Source organism: Ascaphus truei, unplaced genomic scaffold (assembly GCF_040206685.1).
Source record: "Ascaphus truei isolate aAscTru1 unplaced genomic scaffold, aAscTru1.hap1 HAP1_SCAFFOLD_481, whole genome shotgun sequence".
Lineage (NCBI taxonomy): Eukaryota > Metazoa > Chordata > Amphibia > Anura > Ascaphidae > Ascaphus > Ascaphus truei.
In genome coordinates, this window is record NW_027456812.1 from 17,116 (window position 1) to 44,759 (window position 27,644).

The window sequence follows — 27,644 nt, forward strand, 5'->3', positions numbered from 1 at the left end:
AGTAGGTCATAATGTGATCTGCTCCTTTAAATTGATCACTAACTACTGTATAATCAAAACTTACTTGTGATTTTGATCCATTCGAAAACTTTTTTCAAAAAGGTAAAAAAAAAAAATTACAATAATTATATACTAGCTACCAGTAGCCATAAAAAATACTGGCTTGATAGCATCCCATATAGAGAATTTAGGAGGATGAAGAGAAATTGCTCAAGGAAGGAGGATTATGTTAAACAGGTAATACCATTACATAATACAGTACATTTGTGGAAAGGAAATATGAGAGCAAGATAATTGATGAAACAATTCAGAAAGGGGAAAAGATAGACAGATCGAAAATGTTAATTGAGCTAAGACCATTGCGAAACATATACACACTCAAGAATTCATACTATACATTACAAATTATAGTAATCAAGCACACAGGATTTAAAAAATGTTAGCAAAACATAGGTACAGTCTGAAAAAGGATGAGTGTTCGAGAACCATCATCACAGACAAACCAAAGATCATATTTTCAAAGGCTCCAAATTTGAAACAAAAACTGGTACCAAATTTCTTGAGAATTAAAAAAGATGAATGTTAGGTAAAGAAAGAAACAAATGTTTTTTTTTAAGATGCCTAGAGAGTAGGACCTGTCTATGCAACCATAAACAGGAGTCGAAAACCAGACATTTCACTTCTAACATCTCCAAGAAAGACTTTACTACCAAAAGTAATATATCGTGTCAGAGTAAGGGAGTAGTCTAAATGTTGGAGTGTAGCTGTAAACTGCAATATGTAGGGAGGACTGCCAGAAAGTTAAAAGTAAGACTGGAAGAACACATTTGAAACATAGAGAAGGGTTTGGAAACTCATACAGTACCATCTCCTACCATTTCAAGGATAAGCACAACTGTAATTCCAGCTGCTTAAAATTTTCGGGATTGGAACTTTTACTAGGTAAATGGCAGATGAGGTTTAATACAGATAAATGTAAGGTTATGCATTTGGGAATCAAGAATAAACAGACGACTTACAAATTAAATGGGGATAAATTAGTGGAATCCTTGATGGAGAATGATTTAGGAGTGCTTGTTGCCAGCAGGCTTAGCAATAGTGCCCAATGTCATGCAGTAGCTGCAAAGGCAAACAAGATCTTATTTTGCATTAAACGGGCAATGGATGGAAGGTAAGTAAACATAATTATACCCCTTTATAAGGCATTAGTAAGACCACACCTTGAATATGGAGTACCATGTTGCGCATCACTCCTTAGAAAAGACATTATGGAACTAGAGAGTGCAGAAGAGAGCCACCAAATCAGTAAAGGGGATGGACAGTCTTAATTTATGACTAGCTAAATTAGATTTATTTACATTACAAAAGAGGCATCTAAGAGGGGATATGATAACTCAAGGGACGCAAACTTTTTTCCCTGCGCCCCCCTGCCGATGTCCTCTTCCGCACGCCCCCTCCCTCTTCCTCCTCCTTACCTTGATTCCCAGTGTCTGGACATCATGACGTGACGTCACATGACCCTGCGGCATCATTTAACGCCCATGGCAACGCGTCTCCGGATGCCGGCTGAATCAAAGTAAGTAGGTTTACAGAGGCCCTGCAGCTCCCCCGGCACTTAATATTTAAGTGCCTTCGGGAAGCACGCGGGGGCCTCTGTAAACCCGCGTCCCCCACCGGTAATCTCGCGCCCCCCCTGGGGGTCGCGCCCTCCACTTTGCGCACCGCTGTGATAACTATATATAAATATATTCGGGGACAGTACAAGGATCTTTCAAAACAACTATGCATCCCAAGGAAAGTGCCAAGGACATCCCTTAAGGATGGAGGAAAGGAGATTTCACCAGCAACAAAGGAAAGGGTTCATTACATGCTGTTAAAAGTCTTCTTCTGTCTTGTCTCTTACCTGTGTCCATGGCGACGTCAGGATCTTAAAGGTCTCCCTCATTAAGGTGAGCATGGATAGAAACTTCTCATCTTCATAGTCATACCGGTCCCCAAACACAATGGAGCAGATGACATTGGAGACAGCCAAGCTCAGAACGTAGGTGGGGTCAAATGGAGTTTCTGCCACATAGAAAAATGTTATTAGTGAAGCCGCTACATGGTGCTGGGGAACAGTGTATCCAATATCATTAAAGAGCAGTGAGTGTGTAAAATAAAGAAAAATATAAATTAGTGCTACTGTGGGTCTTTAAATAAAAAGTAGTGCTTGTGTAAATAAAAAAGTTGTGGTACTCCACCACCCACTATACCATCACTGCTAATATATAGTTATGTAGGTTTCTATATGTATATAATATATATTTTATATACATACACACAAGCCTACGATAATATTATATATATGTTGATGTAGAGGTATCAGTACCGTGTTAGCCGAGCTTAATAATCAAAAACAAATAGGCAATACCATTCTGTGGCTAACTAAATGCTTTTATTTGTGCGAGCTTTCGTGATCTCTTCTTCGGGTGATGTTACAATTGATTAAACCAAGAAATGTACTTTCAAACAGGACAGCTAGGAATGTTATCTCTGTGGGTGAAGCCCTGTGCAGTATGCGATTTATGACTTACTGTGTTATATGGTCCCTGAATGTTTGTGATGTGTGTGTGTGTGTGTGTATGTGTGTATGTACAGTATGTGTGTAAATCTTAATTTATAAAGCGCCCACAGTGTATATAGCGGTTTACATAAGGAGTATGTAGAGGGGGAGTGTACAACAATGGTGTGTGTAGAAACAAAAACAGAAAGGCCACCGCATCATACAAAATGACACAACATATAGTCCAATACCGCAGTGCTTATCTGCTAATGAAAAGGGTCATTTAGTTAAACCCTTTGGCCAAAAGGTTATAAGCCTGCAGCCACTTCATGGCATGCCCCAATGGTGTGCTTAGGTGTTGAGTTGTAAGAGGGTGTTGCATTTCTGTGCATGTGTGTGGCTACTATGTGGTCCCTATTGGTATAAAGGGATAGAATAACATTGTGCATTTGTATGTGTATCAGGCAGGTGTGTGCATTCATACAGCGCAGTATACATAAACATGGACCACAGCACTCAAGGGGAGAGAGTTCGCTTGTGCAGCGGCTCATGAAGATGCGGTCTCGGTCTCGGTTTAGGCTACCAGTGAGTGTCGCAAATAGTTTAATAAATTTGTATTCATGCAACCGTCTCATTTTCAGTTTTCTGAGATTACCTTTGAGTATGGTCACCTTCAGATCGTTCATCTTATGGCCAGAGTCAGAGAAATGTTCGCAGACAGGACAGACGGATGCAGCTTCAGGCCCTTGTTTAGCCCCTGACCCATCTCACCTATGTAGTAGCAGCCCCCTGGACATTTCATGCACATGATAAGGTACAAAACAAATAATACAAACCGGCACCTATAAAGTCCAAAGGTAATCTGTACAGAGTCCAATTGGATTGAAGTGCAAGAAAATTGTTTCCAATCTTGTACTTCCAGGGTCCACAGCAAGATGTTACGTGGTATATGTAAAACAAGCAGAAAAGAACATAATAGTGCAAACTGCTGGTAATCACACACATACACAAACACTGGACAAACAATACAAAACAATTGACAAACACAAGCAAGGCTGAAAAATAGAAAGAGTTAATTTAATAAAACATATATTTAAAATAACAAAAATGAACAGTGGCAGGCAACTGGTCCGGTCAATTAAAACCGGAATCCTACTCACAAGATGTTGGAGTAAATGCGCATCTTGTGAGTAGGATTCCGGTTTTAATTGACCGGACCAGTTGCCTGCCACTGTTCATTTTTGTTATTTTAAATATATGTTTTATTAAATTAACTCTTTCTATTTTTCAGCCTTGCTTGTGTTTGTCAATTGTTTTGTATTGTTTGTCCAGTGTTTGTGTATGTGTGTGATTACCAGCAGTTTGCACTATTATGTTCTTTTCTGCTTGTTTTACATATACCACGTAACATCTTGCTGTGGACCCTGGAAGTACAAGATTGGAAACAATTTTCTTGCACTTCAATCCAATTGGACTCTGTACAGATTACCTTTGGACTTTATAGGTGCCGGTTTGTATTATTTGTTTTGTAATTTCACTGACTGTGTCTTGGGTCAGTTATTCTTGGCAGCCTTGCCTTAATATTTTAAGGTTTTTTAGTGTTAAACATTTGCACTACACGCACTTTATATTTCAATATTTATTTTCAGCTTTTAGAGCTAATTGTAAAAAAAAATTTTTTTTAACATGATTATGTACACTACATTGCTAGAAGAACAGGTGAACCTTACTTTGACTTTGTACTCCAGATTCCTGTGTGGTATTTGTATTGTGTCCGCTGTGTGGAGCATTGTGCAGGTTTTGCATCTTGCGTCCTGGCATGGTCTTGTCCCGCATTTAGTTGTATTGTTGAATACTGTACTTTACTTCTCACAATAATTTCCTTGGGATTATGAGGTTTTATGTATGATAATAAGGGTGTTTCGGGGAAGACCTGTGTCAGTCTTGTATCTTCCTGGAGTAAACCAAAATAAGGCGCAAATAAGTAATGGGTGAAAGGGTGTGGTGCTAAATAAGGGAAATAAAGCACTCACTTATGAGTGCTTTATTTCACTTATTGAGCACTGCACCAGTCCACCCATTACTTATTTGCGCCTTATTTTTGATTGCTATTGATCACTAGGATGGTGCAGGGGTTTATCAGGCTTATAATAAAGGTCAAGCCCACTTGCTTAACCCTGACCCGTTTGTTAGGGTCTTAGAGTGTCAGCTCTGGGACCCAGATGTCGAAAATGTATTACTGCAACTGTATACTGATTTTGCGACATTAAAGAATTATGTGATTGTTGCCTTTACTGGGATGCTGGGATCGGGAGATTTCTAGGCTGTAAGTTTCAGGTGGGTTTGGCGGAGAAAGTCTTTGCAGAATGTGTCTATGTAGCGGGGTTCCAGAGTTATGGGATACCCCAAAAGTTGTACCCGGAGATTGACTGATATCTTCGGATACAGTTAAGAGCATTACTCCACCAACCTCGGTCCCTGGAAACATTCTTATGACTCTCCGCCAGGATCCGTGCTGCAGCATCTTCCAGACAAGGTAAATGGGTATGAAGGGGTTCAAATATATCTGCAGGTATACATGGAGTACTTAGTATAGCAGGGATTCCCCAGTATAGCAGAGGTACCCACATACATGGCCAGGAATCCTGAGCCTTTAGTAGGGGTTCAGGAAGGTGCTCGATCTAAAATTATAAAACTGAGCATGTTTACAGAGTTTTAAAAAGTTTCAAAGTATTCATCTCATGTGTGCCAGGAATGAGGCTAGTGCTTTTAGGGAATATATACACTCACTCCATTCATGACACCAGAATAGGAACTCATAACTTTTAGCACACGGAAGACAGGACACCATATCTTTTATTAAATGGGTATAGTTTCATGTGTATAGATATTTATAACCTGTATGTGAACTGAGGGCTTTCTAAGTCATGGATTCCGGAAGACCCAGATGGCTACTAGTTGGTGCCTCTGTGTCTGTCCGGAGGCCGTACTTGAAAGGCCCAGAGATACCTAGGTGTTAGGACAGGAGGGGCTCAGCCGCTATTCTGGAGTACCCATATCCTGGCCTGACACAAGGCAAGCTAACACTATTTGTCCAACATCCAGGCTCTGGAGCCTCGCACAATGGGGGGCAAAGGGGCAGAGAAGAATATTTACCTGCCCCATGGAAACTTTCAGGTGTTCAAGAAACCCCATCAAATGGTCTCAGATTGGTTGCTAGGGAAATTGCTAAGGTTTTTCGATTGGGCTGCAGGGTTTCTGGAAATGAAACCAGAGGTTTTAAAAACTCTGACATAGCTCAGATTTGGCAGATTCCAAGGAGATTCCAAGCGCCACACCAACAGCGGCGAATTAACAGATATCTAGGACTTTTTGTGAGTAACCAGCGGTCAATGGAAAGTGCTCTAAAAAGGTGATCTGAAGGAATTTCGTTCCGGAAATGGATTTATTTATTAGCCCCATCCCCAGTAAGTGTGTTAATCTTGAATTGTGCAACTTTGTGTGTCCGTCTTTTATAAGAAATAAATTACCATTTATTTTACCATCTTGTTTCAGTCAATCAAATGATTCCAGTTATAAAAACGTGTTATAGAACCTGGTCTCCTGTGATAATCACATGGTACTAGTGACCGTTTTGAGGATGCACTAAGTCACTGTCATTTATTTATTTATTTTTGTTTATATATGTGATTCTTCAGTTTGAGCTCTATATTGTTTTATTTGTATCTTCCTGGAGAATGGCTTTTGGTTACCTGGCGATCTTGCGTAGGGCTTCTAGGTGTGAATTATATGTGATCACCAAAGGAACCCTTTCGAAAGTGCTGTACACTGCGGGCGCTTTATAAATTAAGATTTACACACATACACACATGCTTACTCTAGCATCACAAACATTCAAGGAGCATTTAACACCTTAAGTCATAAATCGCATACTGCACTAGGGGGAGGGTTAGGATTCACCCACAGAGATAACATTCCTAGCCTAGGTAAGTACAACCTCAGATGAACAACAACAACACTGTATTTGTAACCATGTATTATTTGTCTTAGCTCTGTGCCCAGGACATACTTGAAAACGAGAGGAAACTCTCAATGTATTACTTCCTGGTAAAATATTTTATAAATAAATAAACATGACATATTACACCGTGTCATGATTTATTTAACAAAAATAAAGCCAAAATGGAGAAGCCATGTGTGAAAAACTAAGTACACCTTATGATTCAATAGCTTGTAGAACCACCTTTAGCAGCAATAACTTGAAGTAATCATTTTCTGTATGAATTTTGGCGCATTCTTCTTTACAACGTTGCTTCAGTTCATTGCGGTTTGTGGGCATTTGTTTATGCACAGCTCTCTTAAGGTCCAGCCACAGCATTTCAGTCTGGTTGAGGTCTGGACTTTGACTGGGCCATTTCAACACCTTGACTCTATTCTTTTTCAGCCATTCTGTTGTAGATTTGCTGGTATGCCTGGGATCATTGTCCTGTTGCATGACCCAATTTCGGCCAAGCTTTAGCTGTCGGACAGATGGCCTCATATTTGACTCTAGAATACTTTGGTATACAGAAGAGTTCATGGTCGTCTCAATGACTGCAAGGGTCCCAAGCATCTGACTTCCACACCAGCAGTCACCGAGTGGTAACCTGTGTGTTTTACACACTCAATGCTCAATTTTTTATACTTTATGTACGCAGATTTTTTATCCCTTATTTAATACACATTGTATTTACTTACTTCACCATTTGCGTTTTGCACTGTTTTTTTGTTTCCATCCCAGGTCCTGTGGCTGCAAAACAAGCCCAAATCATCACCCGTCCACCACCGTGCTTCACAGTTGTTTTGTGGTGTTTGTGCTGATATGCTGTGTTTGATTTTCGCCAAACGTGGCGCTGTGCAGTATGGCCAAACATCTCCACTTTGGTCTCGTCTGTCCAAAGGACATTGTTCTAGAAGTCTTGTGGTTTGTTCATATGTAACTTTGCAAACCTAAGCCGTGCTGCCATGTTCTTTTTAGAGAACAGGCTTTCTCCTTGAAACCCTTCCAAACAAACCATACTTGTTCAGTCTTTCTATTTCTACTATCATGAACGTTAACATTTAACATGCTAACTGAGGCCTATAGAATCTGAGATGTAACTATTGGGTATTTTGCAATTTCTCTGAGCATTGCACGGTCTGACCTTGGGGTGAATTTGCTGGGGCATCCACTCCTAGGAAGATTGGCAATTGTCTTGAATGTTTTCCACTTTTGAATAATCTTTCCCACTGTAGAATGATAGACTTTAAATTGTTTGGAAATAGCCTTATAACACTTCCCAGATTGATGGGCAGCAACAATTGCTTCTCTAAGATCATTGCTGATGTCTTTCCTCATTGCCATTGTGTTAACACACACCTGGGTGCTCCAGACCAGCAAACTGCTAAAACTTCGGCTTTTATAGAGGTGGTACACTTGCTGATGATCAATTAAGCAAGGGCATTTGATTAGCAGCACCTGTCTGCTACTTAGCATTTTAATTCCTATGGAAGCAGTAAGGGTGTACTTAGTTTTTCACACATTGTTTCTCCATTTTGGCTTTATTTTTGTTAAATAAATCATGACACGGTGTAATATGTCATGTGTTGTTGTTCATCTGAGGTTGTATTTACCTAATTTTTTTAGACCTGATAAGGAACAGATGGTTGTTATTATGTCCTGATATGTAAAACCATGGAATTCAAAGAGGGTGTACTTTTTCACATGACTGTACTTATACATATATATATATATATATATACACACACACACACACACACACACACACACACACACACACACACACACACACACACACACACACACACACACACACACACACACACTACAAAAACCCTGAAAGATACACTCACACACTGTGCTCCTCCCAAATTGGCTTGAAATGTATTAGTGCATTTCTATATTTTTACCAAAGTCTTATACCAAAGGGATCATTTAGTTGCATCTTTTGATCCATAATTTATTGAAGTCTGCTATTAAAACTGGCAAAAACTAGTATAGAAAAATCATAGATATCTAGACACACACACACACACAAAGAGCAAGTGTTTCCCAGACCTTTCCTCTTTCGGAACTCATCCTCCAGACACTTAGCTTCCTCCTGCACTCGCTCCTCAATGCTCCTCTTCCCCATTCCGAAATTCCGCAGGGTGCTGAGGGAGAAGCGTCTCAACTGCTTCCAGCGCTCGCCGTTGCTGAACAGCACACCTGCACCAGATTGTGTTATCAGAAAACAGCAGTGCAGAGTTGCCCTTTTCTCCCCATCCCATACAATCTTTTCAACCACTTCACCGCCAAACTAGTCTGCAGGCTATGTACCTGCAGCTTTGTACAGTGCCTCTTACAATTCTCCTTTATCTGCAAACCCCCAGAAATGATCTCCCTTCAATTTTAATATACTTGAGGGATGGAGAAATAAGTATGCTCAAAAGTTCAGTACAAAATACAAAAAAGCCTTGTGCTACATCTAACTTGACAAATTATATAATGAAATGCTTATCTGTTTCTCTTCTCATAAGCGAGGGTCATTTAGTTCAATTCTTCAGCCAAAGTATTTTAAGCCAACAACCATGTCAGGGTATGGCCCATCTGTACAAGTAGGTCCTAAGGCCGCGTCCATGCTCAGCGCGACCGCATGCGTGGTGCGAACAAAAGGCCGTGCCTCAATTAGGCTGGCAATAGAGTGCGTGCGGGGGCGACGGCACGGCCGATTTTTCCCGCAACAAAATAATTTTATTTTTGTTGCGCGTCTGCCGGCCACGCCTTCGCCACGCCTTCCCATCGCGTCTCAGCCTTGGCCACAAATCACATTTGCTGCTGGCACGTGTGACACCATGTGCTCTGTCGCATGCAACTAGCATGGGCTCGGTTTAACACTGCTTCACCTGCGAAAAAGTCCTCGTAACCTCTCTAAAGGAGGGAGAGCTGACTTAATAGACTGGCCAAAGGTTCAGCAAATAAAAACTTTGCTGCCCGAGGTGCCAGGAACATATTTTCCCCCTTTCAAAACTGTTAGACACATGCCGTACATCTGCAAATATCCCCCTTTCCAAGCTTACACCACCAGCACCACTCACCATATCCCTTAAAAGCTTGTTCAATTATTGGAATCCGTCCTCGACTGCTAAACACTTCCCCGTTGTCGAGGAGGGCTTCTCTCACAGCATCATAACCGTTCAGCACTACCACGGGGTTTGGCCCCATATACACCGTGCACACTGGACCGTATTGGGAACTGAGCTGAGAAAACAAAAGAAAGAGAGAATGGTGGGTACAGGTAACAGTATCCCAGTAAAGAGAGAGTACAGGAACCAATCCCTAATATCAGTGCTCAAAGTCCATAAGACATGTAGCACATGTTTAACTGAATAGATAGTAAACTTGCTTGTAGACCGACTTCATAAACCTCTGTGTGTACCTCTGACTGGGTGGGCATAAATTCTCATTGATGGGGATATATATAAGAACGTACCTGTGGTATGTATATGGGACCAGAAGACTGTAGGCAAATTGCCCCCTATATCCCACAGGAATGTAGTCACCCTAGAGTAGCACCCAACCATACAGTCCACATCTCCAATGACATCAATAGGAGAGAAAGAGGATACTCACATTGAAGAGGCAGTCTGGAAAAAACTGAGCACTGCTGCAATACAAGCTGGGGCTAGACACCCAAAAATATCAATAAAAACACCTTTATTCCATGGTGTACAGTATGGAGTGCAAGGAGAAAAAACTCTAACGCATTTCGCACATAGCGCTTTGTCTTTGAATGGGCATCCAAAAATAATTCAATTACATTTAAAAAAAAAATCAATAACCTGTAAAAGTAAAATAACATACATTTAATTTTTTACTTACCTTTAGATGTCTTCACCCTCCGAATCCCTGGGACACCGCATGCTCTCAAACCAATCCATGAACAGGAACCAGGTAAAAAAAAAAATCCCAAGTCTTTATCTTCTTTCTTTTTCTTCTTCTGTAAAGTTGTAATCCAATTTGTCACTTTCCTGTTTCTTCTTGGGGTCTTCATCTCTATCTTCTTCTTCATCATCTGTATCTTTATCCGGCACGTCTGTCCTCCTACTGTAGGAGGAAGTCCGTTCTCCTCGGCTTTTCATGTAAAATGAGGCTTTTATAGGCCTATCAAATTACATGAAAAGGAAATGAAGCCAGACAATCAGAATGGCTGTGCTTCCTTTCCCTTTAACATGACTTTATCAAAAGCAAGATGGCTGCCGTCACATGGTACTGTAGTTGAGCCAATCAGATCGTGGGAACTATATCCCCAATCTGATTTGCTGTAATAGACCACGTGACTCCTTTTGGATGACGTCACATCCTTTCTCCCAAAACCTCTGTCACATGGTCTACTACAGCCATTCAGATTGGGGATATAGTTCCCATGATCTGATTGACTCAAGTACCATATCACGGCGGCAATCTTGCTTTTGATGACGTCATGTTAAAGGGAAAGGAAGCACAGCCATTCTAATTAGCTGGCTTCATTTCCTTTACATGACATCACCAAAAAAAAAAAAATCACATGGTTTTCACTGGCCAATCAGAGCCGTGGGAAACATTTAATGGAAATGTGACGTCATAGGCCTATAAAAGCCTATGTCGCCTAATTTTACACCAAGAAGCCGAGGAGGACGGAACTAGTCCTCCAATAGGAGGACAAGGGCATGCCGGATGAAGATACAGATGAGGAAGAAGATACAGATGAAGACCCCAGAAGATCCCAGAAAGCGACAAATTGGATTACAAATTTACAGAAGAAGAAAAAGAAAGAAGATAAACACTAGGGTTTTCTTTTTACCTGGTCCCTGTTCCTGGATTGGTTTGAGAGCATGTGGTGTCCCCGGGATTTGGTGGGTGAAGTAATCTAAAGGTAAGTAAAAAAATTAAATGTATGTTATTTTACTTTTACAGGTTTTTGATTTTTTTTAATGTGATTGAATTATTTTTGGGTGCCCATTCATTGTGCTCCTGTATTTATGTATGTCTCTATGGATATACATACATACACGGACAATCAATGGTTGTTTTTGCAAATGCTTGTTTTTATTTATCATGCTTGTTTGTTTAGAAATGTTGGTGCAATTTAATTTAATAAGTTGGTATTTTAAATAGTTTATTTCAGGGGGTTGCTTGCTTTTTAATAGTGGCTTCCTTTTGTTAGTTAGATTTTGTCTTATGGTGTTTACTTAGAGCTTTCATTTATTTCATAATGGCTTGGTTTTGGTGTTTAAATTGTAAATTGTGGAATTTATTTTGCATTGGATTAATTGATTGTTGTTAATTTATATCTGTTTACTTCTTGATTTGTTTTTATGTTCTTATTGTTTGGATGGCATTGGATCTTGTTTGTAATTGTTTATTTTAGATTGAGCATTGACTGGCATAGTATTAAATGATGCACAGATTATGTTCATTATGTACCCGCTGTGCCATTCAATTGTTTGATTGACATTTGTTATATATTTAATTGGCTATGTGCTGCATTTTATTTTGAGATGTGCTGTATTTGATTTTGCTACTGTATGTGTTTTATTTTGAGATGTGCGGTGTTTCATTTTTATATGTGCTGTATTTGATTTTGTAATGTGCTGTGTTTGATTTGGCTATGTGATGTTTTTTATTTGGGCCTGTTTTTTTAATCCTTACACATTTCTTTGTATATTGATTAATCATGCCCATATAATATGGGCATGATGTACCCACTGTACACATGAATGGGTGAAGGGTGGAACTACTTGCCTGGGGAGGGTGGTTAGGTCTCCCGGTGGGTATTGGGACAGGGTGGGTTAACCCCTTAATTACGTTCGTGGTTATTAACAGCTTAGGTGATGAATGGGCTAAGGAATATTAGATTGTATTTGCTATGTATTTTTCTGGTAACGGAGGACAGGGATGTGCAACCAAAAAAGGGGAAGGGGAAAGAAAGGGAAGCTCCTGCATCAGCTTAAGTAAGAAAACAATCAAAATGGAGGACAGGGACCTGCAGTATCCTGACAAGGACACCCATCCTATTTCCAGGAGTAAGTAGAACGGTTTTATTTACTTTAATTATGCTGGCTAATGTGTTTAATAATGGGCAAATAATCTATTATCCATATCTGGATAATAGTTATTTTGCCCATTACTGTACTACATGTGTTTTGGTGGTGACGGGGAAGGGGACGGGGTGTATTGATTTAAATGTAGGACATGTTTTGTTTTTTACATACAGGATTGGTACCGCAGGGCAGCGGGGACCCATAGAGACCACCTGAGGACCCCTGGATGCCCACTGGTACAACCCAAGGACCCCTGGACACCCACTGGGTACCACATGCAGACCCATGGGGGACACCAGTGGGGACGAAACGGGAGCCCCACAGTTGTGGGGGCCCTGCGGACCCGTAGGGACCACCCAAGGGCCACCAAACCCCCATTTGAACCACCCAAGGGCACCCAGACCCCCATGGGAACCACCCGAGGGCCTCAAGACCCCCGTGGGAACCCCCAGGTGGCCCTCAGACACCTGCGGGGACGATACGGGGACCCCCAGACACCCACGGGGACCCCTCATGGACACCATTGGGGACCACCCGAAGGCCCCCAGGCAATCATGGGCACCCCCCCGGGGTGCACTGTGGGGCCTGCGGACACCCATTGGGACCATCAGGGACCCCCGTCGGCCTGGGGTATTAATCCTGTATGTAAAATAATAAATCAAGTTTTTATGTGGGGGCACAGGGGGTGGGTGGGTTATATATTGATGTTTTTTAAATATGGTAATGGTTTATTGGAGGCCTAAGAGGTGGGTAGTGGGGCTGTTATGTATATTGTTTTTATTGTCGGTAGCGGGATTGTTTGATGGGTGTATTGTCCCCAAGGATGGGTGGTTAGGCATACCGGGTAGGTAGTGGGGGATGGTGGGAAAACTTAATTACTATAAAGGTTACTAACCGCTAAGGTGATTAAGGGGTTAGGGGACATTAGATTGTCTTTTTTTATTCATCTGTATTGTTTGTAGCAACGGAGGACATGGACGGGATGAGGATGGCCTTCATCATGGCAGCCTGGCAGGGGTGAGTGCAATATTTATTTATAGTATGCTGCTTAATGTATTTTAAATGGGCAAATGCACTATTATCCATATGTCGATAATAGTAATTTTGCCCATTAATGTACTGTATGTGTTAGGGGGCAGGGGGAAGGGAGGTGTATTTATTTAAAAGTATTGTTTCTTTTTTGGGAGCACACCATTGGTACCGCAGGCCAGCGAGGACCCCCGGACACCCACGGGGATCACTCGGGGACACCCACCGGCCTGTTGTATGGATGGTGTGCCTGAAAAAAGGTAAACAAATAATTTTTTCTATGTCCAGCTTCTTTTGCGCCTGCGTTTAGCTGGCGCCTTTTTCCGGCGGGTTTTTAAAGCACGATTGACTAAGCACTGTTTAGTGAATACCGCTGACTGGCAAAAAATGGCGCGATAGCCGTTTTTTGCCTGATCTGCAGGATTTTTTTCACAGGCCAGGTGTCAGTAATCCACTCCTGGCTTTTCTCGTAGCCTTGCAGGGTGCTGTTGTTCTCACTAATTCCCTCTTTGCTATCAACAGCAGCTGTGTGGGCTATCACTGCAACTTAGCCTTGTACTCACTCATTGGAGCAGTGCCCTCACACCCTCCTCCGGGGATTGGCCCACTGGCCTTTAAGTACTGCATCCCCACAATCCTTCTCTGCCGAGCATAATCCTTCTTGGACGTTACTGTGTTCAGCCACAAGCCCTTGCTTGTTTTCCTTTTGACTAATCCATGTCAGTTTCTTCCAGGCCTGCTGCTACTTCGCTGAGACCGGTGTTTCCTGATTCCTGGGGCCTGCTGCTCTCTCTCCATTGCTGAGGCCGTGTCCTGGTTCCTGTGCTGAAGCGGTGGATCTCCAGCGTTTACTTCAGCTCCCTGTTTTCTGAGGCCGGCTGCCTTTCCTCTGCAGAGGCCTGTCTTCTGAGTCCTAAGGTCTGCAGCTCTCTCTCCTCGCACAGGCTCGTTCTGGACTCCTGCGCTGAAGCATTGGTTTACCAGTGCTGCCTGGCGGTGTGCCCACTCCGGTTTGCCTTCTCCTTCCTGAGACCGGTACCATGGGCCAGGGTCGCCACTCACGCAGAACCCGCTCCCGCCCTGCAGCTTTACGCTGAAGCGGGACCTAGTTAACTTCCTGTTGCCGAAACTCCGCTTGGACAACGTTTATTCTGATGTCTCCTATCCTGACCCTGGCTCGTCCACTGACTACGCTGCTCTCTCCAATCCTGAACCCGGCCTGTTTGACTATGAACTTCGCACTCCAGACCAGTCTGCGCGGTCTAAGGTCGGTGATTTCATAACCCAGCCTCAGCCACGCGGTCCGGCCCCGGTTTGTGGCGAGCAAAACCGTGACAGTATGCTCGGCCCCACAAAACCGGCTAGTACCGTGGCGGGGTCGGTAAATGTGTAACTGTACCTATGTCCCAGGCTGCGGACCAGTCCCTGTTTGAAAAACAGTATCTGTTTGAAAGACTGCCTCCACCTAATCTTACTTGTATGTATGAAGGGTTAACCCCTGCAGAAAGACTGACTCGTAAAGAAATACTTACTAAGTCTCAGGAATATAGAGAGGTAAAGAAGATGTTACAAGCCCAGTACTCCCAACTGCTCCTTCTTAGGTCCACTCCGGGACTGGAAACTGCAGATTTTGGATGACCAGTTCAGGCCATAGACACCACCCTTAAATTATTCCTGGAATTTGACAGGAACATAAGTGAGCGTGAACCTCTACTTGCTGCCTACACACAGACTATTCACAAACCCTTTTCTGTCAGTCCTGTTGTTAAACCTGTGGGGGTACCTCCCTCTCCAAAAAATGACCAAACCATCCCACTATCACTGCCCCCTAAGGTAGAAGCTGCCACGGTCTCTAGCACTGATTGCACCTCCCGTTACTTAGACCCCAAGGATATGTCTACGTTAATCAATCAGCCAATCAGCCCTGTGAGATCCCCGTGGAGTATACGTGTATTTCCCAAGCCAAAGCCATGGCTTTAGTGTCTAAGAATGAATCCCTTCTACCCTCAAATTCTAACTCGGAATCCCTAACTCCTGCCCTTGAGGTTATTCCTGTCTTAACCCCTGTTAAAACCAGAGACATAACATAAAACACAGACAAAGCTCAGTGCACATCCAGAAAAATTTATATACGGTACAGTGCCTAAATATACATGTATAAATAACTAATAAATAAAATGGTCTTTTAGTTTAACATTTTGGCCAAATTGTTGTAAGCCCTTGAGCCAACTGCACAGCAGACCACGTTTCAAGGGTCCCTAACACTAATATAGATTTTTAATAACTTGTGCTTTGCCAGGAAGAATGATTTATAATAAATCTGTCAATATTAGTTGCAAAAGTTCTAAGTCTGATTGAAGCTTTTATTAACCTGTACATTACCAGGAAAAGCACTCTGTAATAGATTTGTCACAATCACACTGTAAGCAGGCAAGTTCCCCTGAGAGTGGGAGATGCCATGGAGTGAGCTTTTAACCATTTAAATATGGGAGGGAGTGAGCTTCAATTAGGTAGGAGGTTGCCACCCTCCAATCAGCTAAGACTAGCTGAACAAGAATTATAAAACATACAGAACCCTTACAAGCTCATATTGAACCCCCAAAATACCCACAACATATATATAAGCATATAAGTTTCACAAAGGAGTGCTACTGAGCATGGCAATATATATATTTAAAACCAGAGACATAACATAAAACACAGACAAAGCTCAGTGCACATCCAGAAAAACTTATATACGGTACAGTGCCTAAATATACATGTATAAATAACTAATAAATAAATAACTAATAAATAAAATGGTCTTTTGTTTTATATTTTGGCCAAATTGTTGTAAGCCCTTGAGCCAACTGCACGGCAGACCACGTTTCAAGGGTCCCTAACGCTAATATAGATTCTTAATAACCTGTGCATTGCCAGGAAGAATGATTTATAATAAATCTGTCAATATTAGTTGCAAAAGTTCTAAGTCTGATTGAAGCTTTTATTAACCTGTACATTACCAGGAAAAGCACTCTGTAATAGATTTGTCACAATCACACTGTAAGCAGGCAAGTTCCCCTGAGAGTTTTTCTGGTTGTGCACTGAGCTTTGTCTGTGTTTTATGTTACTGTATGTCTCTGGTTTTAAATATATACATATTGCCATGCTTAGTAGCTCTCCTTTGTGAAACTTATATGCTTTTATATATGTTGTGGGTATTTTGGGGGTTCAATATGAGCTTGTAAGGGTTCTGTATGTTTTAACCCCTGCTAGTCAGGCCTATGAGTCCCCCACTGTAAATCCCTGCATTCCCCAGGTCAGTGTGTCTCTGTTAGCACCAGAGAATGAATCCTGTTTGCCCTCTCTTTCTAACTCAGAATTTCTAAGCTCTGTCCCCGAGGTTATTTCTGTTTTAATCCCTGCTAGTCTGCTCTGTGAGGTCCCCATTATTAACCCTTGTATTCCGCAGACTAATGTTAGGTCCCTAGGGCCAGAGGCTGAACCCCCTATGACACCACTTTCAGAGGCTAGCTTCTCTTTTTCCGATTCTCAGGCACAGCCTGACTTAACCCTTGAGGTTTTTCCTGTATTAACCCCTGCGGGTCCGGCCTATGAGCCTCCTTTGGTAATCCCGTGTTCGCCAGCCAAGTACACGCCCTTGGCTCCAGAGGAAGAACCCCTTGTGTCCCCAATTTCAGAGGCCAATCTCCCTCTTTTTGACTCTCAGGTACTATCTGCATTAACCCCTGTAAATCCTTGCTGCCCCCAGGCTAATGCGTCCTTTCTAGCATCAGAGAATGTATCCCCAAGTCTGACAGCAGAGGTTGCACTGAATGACACCCCTAAGGTTGCGGAGTCCTTGGATATTCTTTGCTATAATTCCCCTGCTTCAGCTCAAGTTTTCGATGCCGTGTCCCCTGAAACTTCTGCTAAAATACTGATTCCAGTTAAATGTATTCAGGAACCAAGTTTTTCCCTAAACCTGTTTGCAGAATCCCCACTCCCAGGTATTTCGCTGATCCAGTCTGTCACTCAGAGAGCTGAGATCCCTGCTTCAGCGCATAGTTCCCTTGTCATGGAATCTGTAGTCGTCTCTGATTTCCCAGACACTCCTTCCCAAGTACCCACTTCAGAGACCAGCACAGTGATGGTTGCCCCCCTTGTACTGTCTGTGTTCTCCTCTTCTCAAACCCTAGGGTTAAAAGCAAACAGTGGTCTTTATGCCCCTCCTGAGGCTCAAGTTGTTGAGCTCCCAAGCATTTTTGCTGACACACTGCTCCCACTCAAAAGTGATGCTTTTTCATATGAACTAGCTAGAAGCCAGTACACAGTTGCCCCCCTCTCTGAAATTTTCCTTGTCAGTCCCCCTACTCAGAGAGTTAAAATCCTTCCTTCAGATTCAGAATCTCTTTCCATAGAGGACGTCCTTGCTTTTGGTCCCACTGATGCCTCTGCCCAAGCAACCCCTCCAGAGATCAGCGTATCTGTCGTCACCCCCTTAGTACAGTCGGAGACCACCCTGCCTACTTTACAAATTCAGGTGTTTAAATCTGAGCTATTTTGTTTTCCTTCCCTTGCTAAACCTCAGTCCTTTAGCACTGCATCTAAATGTGCTGCAGCAACCATTGGGTTACTCGGGGCTAAAATTAAAACTCCTGCGTTAAAGGGTACCTCCTCACACATGTCCAGCAAACTTAGAACTTCCATGATTGATGTTAAGTCACTTACTACTATTTCTGGTTTTCTCACTAGTCTAACCCAGACACCCACATCACTGACTAGCAGTTCCGTCATCAGAATTTTTGCACTAGTAAACATATCTATTTCTGATTTTGTCATGACAAGTACCCCTGTTAGGGCCCTTGCAGTTTTGGATAAGACTCTTTCTTATAAGTGTAGCCCTGGTAAGATATTGGGCTATATGTCTTTCCTCCTACTGGTGTAAGTCCTTCTAAGGGCAGGCTGCCAGTAGTAATCATGGGTTTCCCTCGCTTCAAGCCCTGCCCTGATTGGTGGAGGTAGGCACCCTGACTCTGTGTCTAAGGCAAGAGACATAGGGAAGGCGCCTGCCAAAGTCATAAAGGGCAGTGCACAGCCAATTTAGTCAGTCTAAGTTGAGTTCTGTCCTGGGTTCAGAGAGGAGTGTGTTCCAGGAGAGTGATGTACAACAATTGGAGGAGCTCAGGCCGGACCTGAGTAGAGCTTATAGAACTGTGGTAGACCAGTGCCCCTCACCATGCCTAGGGGGTGAGGGAAGAGCTAGCCCCACCTTGAGTGTCTGTACCTTGGGGTGGTGGCAGGGAACAGTGAGAGTCCCAGACAGTCCATCCTGAAGGGGTACAGTCTGGAGGAGGGGAAGACCTAATGTACCTGAGTACTTCTGCTGCTATTGCTGTGTGCTGCTGTGTGAAATAAAGGAACTGTTGCTATACTTTTATCAAAGACTGAGACTGAAATCTCTCGCTCCATTGAGGGGGCTTCTCTGGAAGGATTTCACCCTACCCTGATAGGGCTTGCCAGAGATGGAGGCGCTGTATCACCACTAAAAGATGAAGGCAAGAACCCCAGAAGCCTTTCCCTGTTGTCCCCCATACCATCGCGGGAGACTCAGACCCTCCTGTTCCTTACAGGTATGCACCACCAAGAGACATGTAGCCAGCCCTCAGTACACCCTAGGGGTCCGATCTGCGACCGGGGGGGGGGGGGGATAGATGGGTTACATAAGGTTTCTGCTATTAAGAGTTTCCCCGGTTTCAACTTACCGCTTATTGACTCTCTAACTCCTACCATTACTCCCCCAGTGCCCGACACTGATTCTCAGGCACCGGTTCCAGACACTAGTTCTCCTCCTACCAGTGTCCCTGCAGTGCCGGACATCCTTGTTACACATTCTGAGCCTCCAGCTTCAGACACTAGCTCCCTTCCCTCCGCTGCCCCTGCACTGCCTGATTTGCAAGTTCCAGATATTAAAGCTCCAGAGCCTATTCCCACTCCTATGACAAGTACGATGCCTTTGGAGTTCATTGCAACACGCAGTCCGCCCCATGCGGTTGTTCTAATCTCTGCAAGTATCTGTATACAATCCCCGGACCCTGGTGCCATATCTGAAGTAACCCTTGACGCGCCCCAAATTCCCGGTGCAGGAGGGCAGGTTCTTTTCACGAGGCAAGCAAGGCGAGGCAAGCTGCTGAGATCCAGAAACAGGACAGGCTTTCAGCGAAGCAGAGCTGGAAGTTTTAGGTACATCTCCCATGCAAGTGCTGCGGAAAGTAGGGCGCAGATGCATATCAGGGGTAGTCAGGGGAGTGTGGACTCTCGCACAGTAAGCCCTGGGTACCCTAAGAGGGTGTTGTAAGAAGGGTATCTGGCTATAGCTGTTCTAGTCACTTGAGGCAGATTGTGTATGGCAACTGGGGGGGTTAGCCTGTTAACTAGTCCAGGGACCATGACCCAGGGTCTGCACTATGTGTGGCCAAAAGTAGGAGACGCCCGTACTTAGGGAGATGCCCGGTACACTAGCGAGCACCCACATAAAACACACCACAGAGTACTTGCAGGAACCGTAAGCGAGTGCGGTGTACCAAGAAAGAGTTCTGCCTAGCCTGGGGTATGCCATACATCATATCAGTGGGTAAAAGCATTCAGGGAGCATGCAGAGAGCATCAGAGACTATCAGTGAGAACAGTCAGTGTCTAGGAACGAGTTACACACTAGACACTGAGCGTAGCGATAGTATACATTTGGAGGGCTCACTAAAGTTGGCGGCCGCCGATACATGTGCTCTGCGGAGCATGAAGGAGTTGAAAATGGCGACAGCAGCGTCATACATGACCCAGCAGCTAGCAGCCTTCCCAAAATGGCGACTCCCGCCAAGCCTGGATCGTGCACGTGCCGCATGCAAGCAAGCCGCCAGAGAAATGTGGCGAGAAATGTGCAGGGGTTTGGCGCCAAACCCATATCCCCTGCAGAAGGAGGGGAGCGGCGGGAAAGCCAAAAGCCCACCCACCTGTGCAGTGACTGGCCGACAGAAAAAGCCATGTCACGCTGAGCGAGAGAGTGCCCCTCCTCTTGTTTCCACCAGAGGGAGGGGGCACTGCAAGAGTCAATCAGAGTCGTCCTCTCCAGAGAAAGGAGGGACAGGAAGTGAGAGCGAGGAACTTCACTTTTGCCTAACCATTGAAGAGCAAGGAGCTAACAAATTGAACTGTTCCACCCCTGCATCAAAGATGTCTGAGCTAAGCATGACAACCTTCCAGTTTCCAGGAGGCTTCCTGGTGGTGGAGATTGACGGCCGAGAGTATCTCCGGTGCCTGTGCGTACACTGCAGGACACTCGGACCGGCCCCAAGCATGACAGCACAATGCCCTCAATGTGGCACGTTCTACCTATTGCCTACAGAGCCATGGCCTATGTTAAAGATGCCACAAAGTGCCTCGCCAGGAACCCTAACAGAGGTGGTGGAGGCGGCGAAAGAGGCTGCTCTAGTTCCCTGTATCACCGCTGAGGTGGGAACCAAGGCCCAGCCAACCAAGGAACCGAGAGATTTCCCGGCGGAGAAGAGTGCGACCGCAGTGGAGGTACCGGAGCGGGCCCGTTTCGTACCCATACCCACTGGCGGTGCGGCAAAAGACCCTGGTGACTCCCTAGCGGAGGAACCGGCAAAGGCGTCTTCGGAGGAAGAAGATGGCGTATCATCGGTGGTGAAGAAGAAGATGGCGGTCCACTTACCAAAAGCGGGAGCAGACAAGTCCGGACACCCCCCAACGGCGAGCGCTGGTGCAGCCTGAGGCCCGTAGAAGTCCCACGGCCGTGGTGACTCCCAGTGCGGCGGAGACGGGATCCGAGATGGCTCCGGAGGAACCAAAGATCACCAGCCGGCAGCGAAGCAGTAAGGAGACACCCCCACCCCCTTACTCCCACCAGGCGAAGACGGAACCTGCAGAGGGCGAGAGAGAGAGGCTTGCGGCCAACCTGCCCGTCCGTGGATCGGATGACCCACGATCGCCCCTTCTGGTCCTCGACGCACTTCCGGTGCGAGACCACGGAGCGGATGGAGATTCCGCGGGCACCAGTGATGACGTCACTTCCGAGTCCGACTGGAAAAGAGGCCCGGGTGCGTTGTTCTCCCCGCGGAGAGCAGCCATGGCAGCTGCACTTGCCACACTGAAGGCCCAAGGCGTTTACAGAGGAGCACTAAGCGCGCCGGAGAGTGCAAGTCGAAAGATGCCCACTGGTCGCGGCATTGCCCAACTGATAGACACTTTAACGGACATTGCCGATACCCCAGTCCCACCCCTAGTGCCATTGACCTGGCCACTGCCCCTGTCCCGTCACGAGTTGAGACACCGGGCCCTAGCGGGATAAGCTAACTAAGAATCCCAAGTACTCTACAGATTGGAGGGATTGGGAGCTCAGTGACGAAGGGTCTGATGGGGAGATACCGTATGATTGTGTGATTCATGTACCTAATCCTGTGCCTTTTTCTCCTGTACCTAGAGGTAGAGCCCAAGGGTCCCATACTACTGCAGAAGCAGGGCCTGTGAGTAAGGTGGTCCATAAGATGAACCCCACCATTTATACCGATGATACCAGAAGTAGACGCAGGGGCTCGCACTCTACTGAGGCGGCCACGTCAGGTGTGTCCTCACGAGTGGAATCAGATGCAGGTACCAGTGAAGGGTCAGGGTATGAGCACCATGATAAGTGGTGGGCCCCGCTATTTACAGGATACCACAAGGTTATGGACCGTATGCGGTTCCTGTTAATAAAGAATAATATAGTCAACCATTGGTGGGCTGTAGGTGCCTTTTCTCCCCAGGAGGTGGTAAATGAGTTGGAGTTTCGTTACCAGGAGATTGAGCAGAAGAACATCCTTCCTAAGGGGGCTGCCATACTGTATGATGATGTTGCCCCAGAGGAGCCTGAGTTTTGGGTACTGCCAAGCAGGGCGGGTAACCGTAAACTTACCAAGCTTAGCCGAGCAGACAGGGCAATAGTGGCCAGGTATAGACAGTCTCATGGCTATGAGTACCCTTATGTGCCTGAGCCTATAATGCAGGAGATAGAGGAGCAGAGAGATACCTGGCTCCGGGAAGCAGTTATGGAGTACTTACAAACTAGGTTCGGTAAGGCGGGTTATCACAACGAAGAGAAAATCTGTGATGTTATTCGGGCATGGAGCATTGGGAGAAGCATCTACATGCATAGTGTAGTGTATCGGCCGGAGTATGGGTCGGTACAGCCGTACTATGTAAAAGTTACGGATCAAAATAGGTGGGAAGTTCGTAAGCCTGACCCGCGCCATTATTATTAGTAGGTTCTCCATGTTGGGAGTTACTGTCTATTTGTTATTCGCTATCCGGGTGGAATTGTCTGATGTATGAACACTAACCATTAAATGTGTTTGTTTTCCAGATTGTTCACCTTCAGGATGGTGCTGCTAAATTTAGGTCCAAGTGTGGACCATTGGATTCCACCTGAGGGAGAATGTAGCCCTGGTAAGAATTTGGGATATATGTCTTTCCTCCTACTGGTGTAAGTCCTGCTAATTGCAGGCTGCCAGTAGTTATCATGGGTTTCCCCCGCTTCAAGCCCTGCCCTGATTGGTGGAGGTAGGCACCCTGACTCTGTGTCTAAGGCAAGAGACATAGGGAAGGCGCCTGCCAAAGTCATAAAGGGCAGTGCACAGCCAATTTAGTCAGTCTAAGTTGAGTTCTGTCCTGGGTTCAGAGAGGAGTGTGTTCCAGGAGAGTGATGTACAACAATTGGAGGAGCTCAGGCCGGACCTGAGTAGAGCTTATAGAACTGTGGTAGACCAGTGCCCCTCACCATGCCTAGGGGGTGAGGGAAGAGCTAGCCCCACCTTGAGTGTCTGTACCTTGGGGTGGTGGCAGGGAACAGTGAGAGTCCCAGACAGTCCATCCTGAAGGGGTACAGTCTGGAGGAGGGGAAGACCTAATGTACCTGAGTACTTCTGCTGCTATTGCTGTGTGCTGCTGTGTGAAATAAAGGAACTGTTGCTATACTTTTATCAAAGACTGAGACTGAAATCTCTCGCTCCATTGAGGGGGCTTCTCTGGAAGGATTTCACCCTACCCTGATAGGGCTTGCCAGAGATGGAGGCGCTGTATCACCACTAAAAGATGAAGGCAAGAACCCCAGAAGCCTGTCCCTGTTGTCCCCCATACCATCGCGGGAGACTCAGACCCTCCTGTTCCTTACAGGTATGCACCACCAAGAGACATGTAGCCAGCCCTCAGTACACCCTAGGGGTCCGATCTGCGACCGGGGGGGGGGGGATAGATGGGTTACATAAGGTTTCTGCTATTAAGAGTTTCCCCGGTTTCAACTTACCGCTTATTGACTCTCTAACTCCTACCATTACTCCCCCAGTGCCCGACACTGATTCTCAGGCACCGGTTCCAGACACTAGTTCTCCTCCTACCAGTGTCCCTGCAGTGCCGGACATCCTTGTTACACATTCTGAGCCTCCAGCTTCAGACACTAGCTCCCTTCCCTCCGCTGCCCCTGCACTGCCTGATTCGCAAGTTCCAGATATTAAAGCTCCAGAGCCTATTCCCACTCCTATGACAAGTACGATGCCCTTGGAGTTCATTGCAGCATGCAGTCGGCCCCATGCGGTTGTTCTAATCTCTGCAAGTATCTGTATACCATCCCCGGACCCTGGTGCCATATCTGAAGTAACCCTTGACGCGCCCCAAATTCACGGTGCAGGAGGGCAGTTTCTTTTCACTGACCATTCTGCGACCCCTGAAGTACCTCAGTATGACTTTAACTATGGGATTTCTCTCCCTATTGTCTCTGGCTTGGACTCTGGGAGGTGGAGATTACAGACTATACTGACTCTCTCTAAGCATTCTACAATATTGGGGAGCTCCACTACTGATTGCTTCTCTGCCTCAGAGAACCAATGGTTATCCCTCTCGGAACCTTCTGTTGTGCTTGTTTTCTCTGTGTTGGAAATACTCAGTTTGCACCCCTAGATTTCCTAGGCCTGGTTTCCTAGGCCTGGTTTACTGTTCGCCTTGTCATCTACTATACCAATACCTGGCAATGCACCCACCCACCCTATTCCCTCGCTGACCACTATCCGGAAAACCTCTGGAGGAGAAGACCCTTTCAAATTCCTACTTTGCCAGTCTGGAGGGTCTCCCTGTTATACCCGATCAATTATCAGGGCCTCTTGGCCCGCACTCTGGTACGATAACTAGGGACCGGGCACCCAGCTGGGGTCCCCCTGTCGTTTCTATTTTGGAAACGCCTCCTTCTCCACAGCTCTGGATTTACAAGTCATTTCGCGTGGCGAGTCCCGTACCAAAAATGTCTGTACCACCACTCTCATATTCTAGAACAGTACTCGCCAATAAACTGCTGGTTTACGGATCCCCTTCCCGCCTAAAGCACTTTAGGAACAACTCAATGTCCCCGAGACCCATGGATGGTCCTGTCTGGCCGCAGTTCTCACCGGGGGGTGGGGGTATGCAAAGGAGTGCCCACGAGTCTCTGGACCACGACTCTAACCCCAATCCTAGACAGTTAAGGAACAATTCCAGGTCCCCCAACTCTATGAGTGGTCATGTTTGCCCGGAGTTTTCATCTGAAGGGGGAGGGGGGTATGGTCAGGAATCCACTCCTGGCTTTTCTCGTAGCCTTGCAGGGTGCTGTTGTTCTCACTAATTCCCTCTTTGCTATCAACAGCAGCTGTGTGGGCTATCACTGCAACCTAGCCGTGTACTCACGCTTTGGAGCAGTGCCCTCACACCCTCCTCCGGGGATTGGCCCGCTGGTCTTTAAGTACTGCATCACCACAATCCTTCTCTGCCGAGCATAATCCTTCTTGGACGTTACTGTGTTCAGCTACAAGCCCTTGCTTGTTTTCCTTTTGACTAATCCTGTTGAAGTATTCCAGCATTAGTTCCAGTTTCTTCCAGGCCTGCTGCTACTTCGCTGAGGCCTGTGTTTCCTGGTTCCTGGGGCCTGCTGCTCTCTCTCCATTGCAGAGGCCGTGTCCTGGTTCCTGTGCTGAAGCGGTGGATCTCCAGCGTTTACTTCAGCTCCCTGTTTCCTGAGGCCAGCTGCCCTTCCTCTGCAGAGGGCCTGTCTTCTGAGTCCTGAGGCCTGTAGCTCTCTCTCCTCGCACAGGCTCGTTCTGGACTCCTGCGCTGAAGCATTGGTTTACCAGTGCTGCCCGGAGGTGTGCCCACTCCGGTCTGCCTTCTCCTTCCTGAGACCGGTACCATGGGCCAGGGTCGCCACTCGCGCAGAACCCACTCCCGCCCTGCAGCTATTACGCTGAAGCGGGACCTAGTTAACTTCCTGTTGCCGAAACTCCGCTTGGACAACGTTTATTCTGATGTCTCCTATCCTGACCCTGGCTCGTCCACTGACTACGCTGCTCTCTCCAATCCTGAACCCGGCCTGTTTGACTATGAACTTCGCACTCCAGACCAGTCTGCGCGGTCTAAGGTCGGTGATTTCATAACCCAGCCTCATCCACGCGGTCCGGCCCCGGTTTGTGGCGAGCAAAACCGTGACACCAGGAAAAATGCCTTTTAAAGCCGATAAAGCGCTGTTCTCACTACTTCGTGAATCGCGCAGCAGCCTGTATCGGCCTTAAAAGCCACTTTGCGCTCTTAAAATGACTTATCACAGCTTAGTGAATTGCCCCCTAAGACTCTCTGTAGGTAGGGTGGTATAGGCAGTATGTGTGCAGTTGTTGTTTTTTTTTTTTTAAAGTAGCAGTTCTGTGCATGATTTAACATTAAAACGTTACTAAACATTGTAGCAAAGCTCAAGCCATTTTACAATTTTATTTACAACCCCAGAGTACCACTACTTTTAAATTAGATACTTATTTCAAGGTAAAGGGGATTTATTTAAAAAACATTCTCCCCCTCCCGGCTTTGAACATATTAAATATTATATAAACCTTTCTAGCTAGAATAGCTTGCAAACAAGCTCAGTCACTACATTTTGTTTATATTGTAATTATTCTTTTCCTGTACAATTGTGCATTTTTTACAGAATTGTGAGAATCAAACAAAATATGACGATATTCCATCACAGAAGTAAATAGCTTTAATTCACATGACCCCTTATATTGTCATTTACCAAAAAGGCGCAAAATTTCACCGAAATCTGCCAAATATATTGCATATAGTCATTTTGTACAACTCTAGTATCGAGAAGTTCAAAGTATTATTCCTGTAAAGTGTAAATTCATTGTAGATTGTGATACCTTTTAGGGGACCAACAAGAGTGTACACGTGAGGTTCACAAGGCACTGTACACGTAAATAAGAGACCTGTGAGATTCGCTAAAACTCCGTAGACCTGACGAAGAGACCTGTGACGTTTGCTGAAGCTCTGAACACATGAAGGTTCGCAAAGCTCTGTCCTCTTTATTACATATATGAAGAATTATAAAGTGTTGGTTCCATAAACGGTATCACAACTTATGAGGAGTCTACATGCATGAAGTAGAAAACAGCAGGGTCCCTCACTGCATTGTACAGTTTGGGGAAGTTTCCATTACAGCCGTGTGTCTGCACTGAAACCCTCCAGCAAACTCACCCGTAACAATGTCTTCACTATATCCTTTCTATCCAGCTGCAAGAGGTTTCCCAGGAGAGGAAGAGGGGTTGGACCAGGCGGCATGTTCAATCTTGACTTTACATTCCTCCATGCAAACAGGGACACAAGGCATGTAACAAAGAACAGCAAGAGAAGCGTCCCAGCTCCTGGCAGCTCCATTGTTGTTATAACCTGTGTCTGCCCTTTCTCTCTGGGAAGTTCAGACTTTGCTCTTGTAAACAACTGGTGTGGGCGGTCAGGTGTGTGTGTGTGTGTGTGTGTGTGTGTGTGTGTGTGTGTGTGTGTGTGTGTGTGTGTGTGTGTGTGTGTGTGTGTGTGTGTGTGTGTGTGTGTGTGTGTGTGTGTGTGTGTGTGTGTGTGTGTGTGTGTCTGTACTG

At 45.3% G+C, this 27,644-nt stretch overlaps 1 protein-coding gene across 1 annotated transcript; it reads right to left on the reverse strand.

Moving 5' to 3' along the window:
* Nucleotides 1–1,903: 1,903 nt before the first annotated feature.
* LOC142484962 (cytochrome P450 2C23-like) lies at nucleotides 1,904–27,471 on the reverse strand (the record flags this gene model as incomplete). Its single annotated transcript, XM_075584209.1, has 4 exons — nucleotides 27,247–27,471; nucleotides 9,659–9,821; nucleotides 8,640–8,789; nucleotides 1,904–2,064 (listed from the first exon to the last, which is right to left on the reverse strand). Coding segments are annotated over exons 1-4 (654 nt in total), but the record flags the coding sequence as incomplete, so codon positions are not given.
* Between the last annotated feature and the right edge of the window lie 173 nt (nucleotides 27,472–27,644).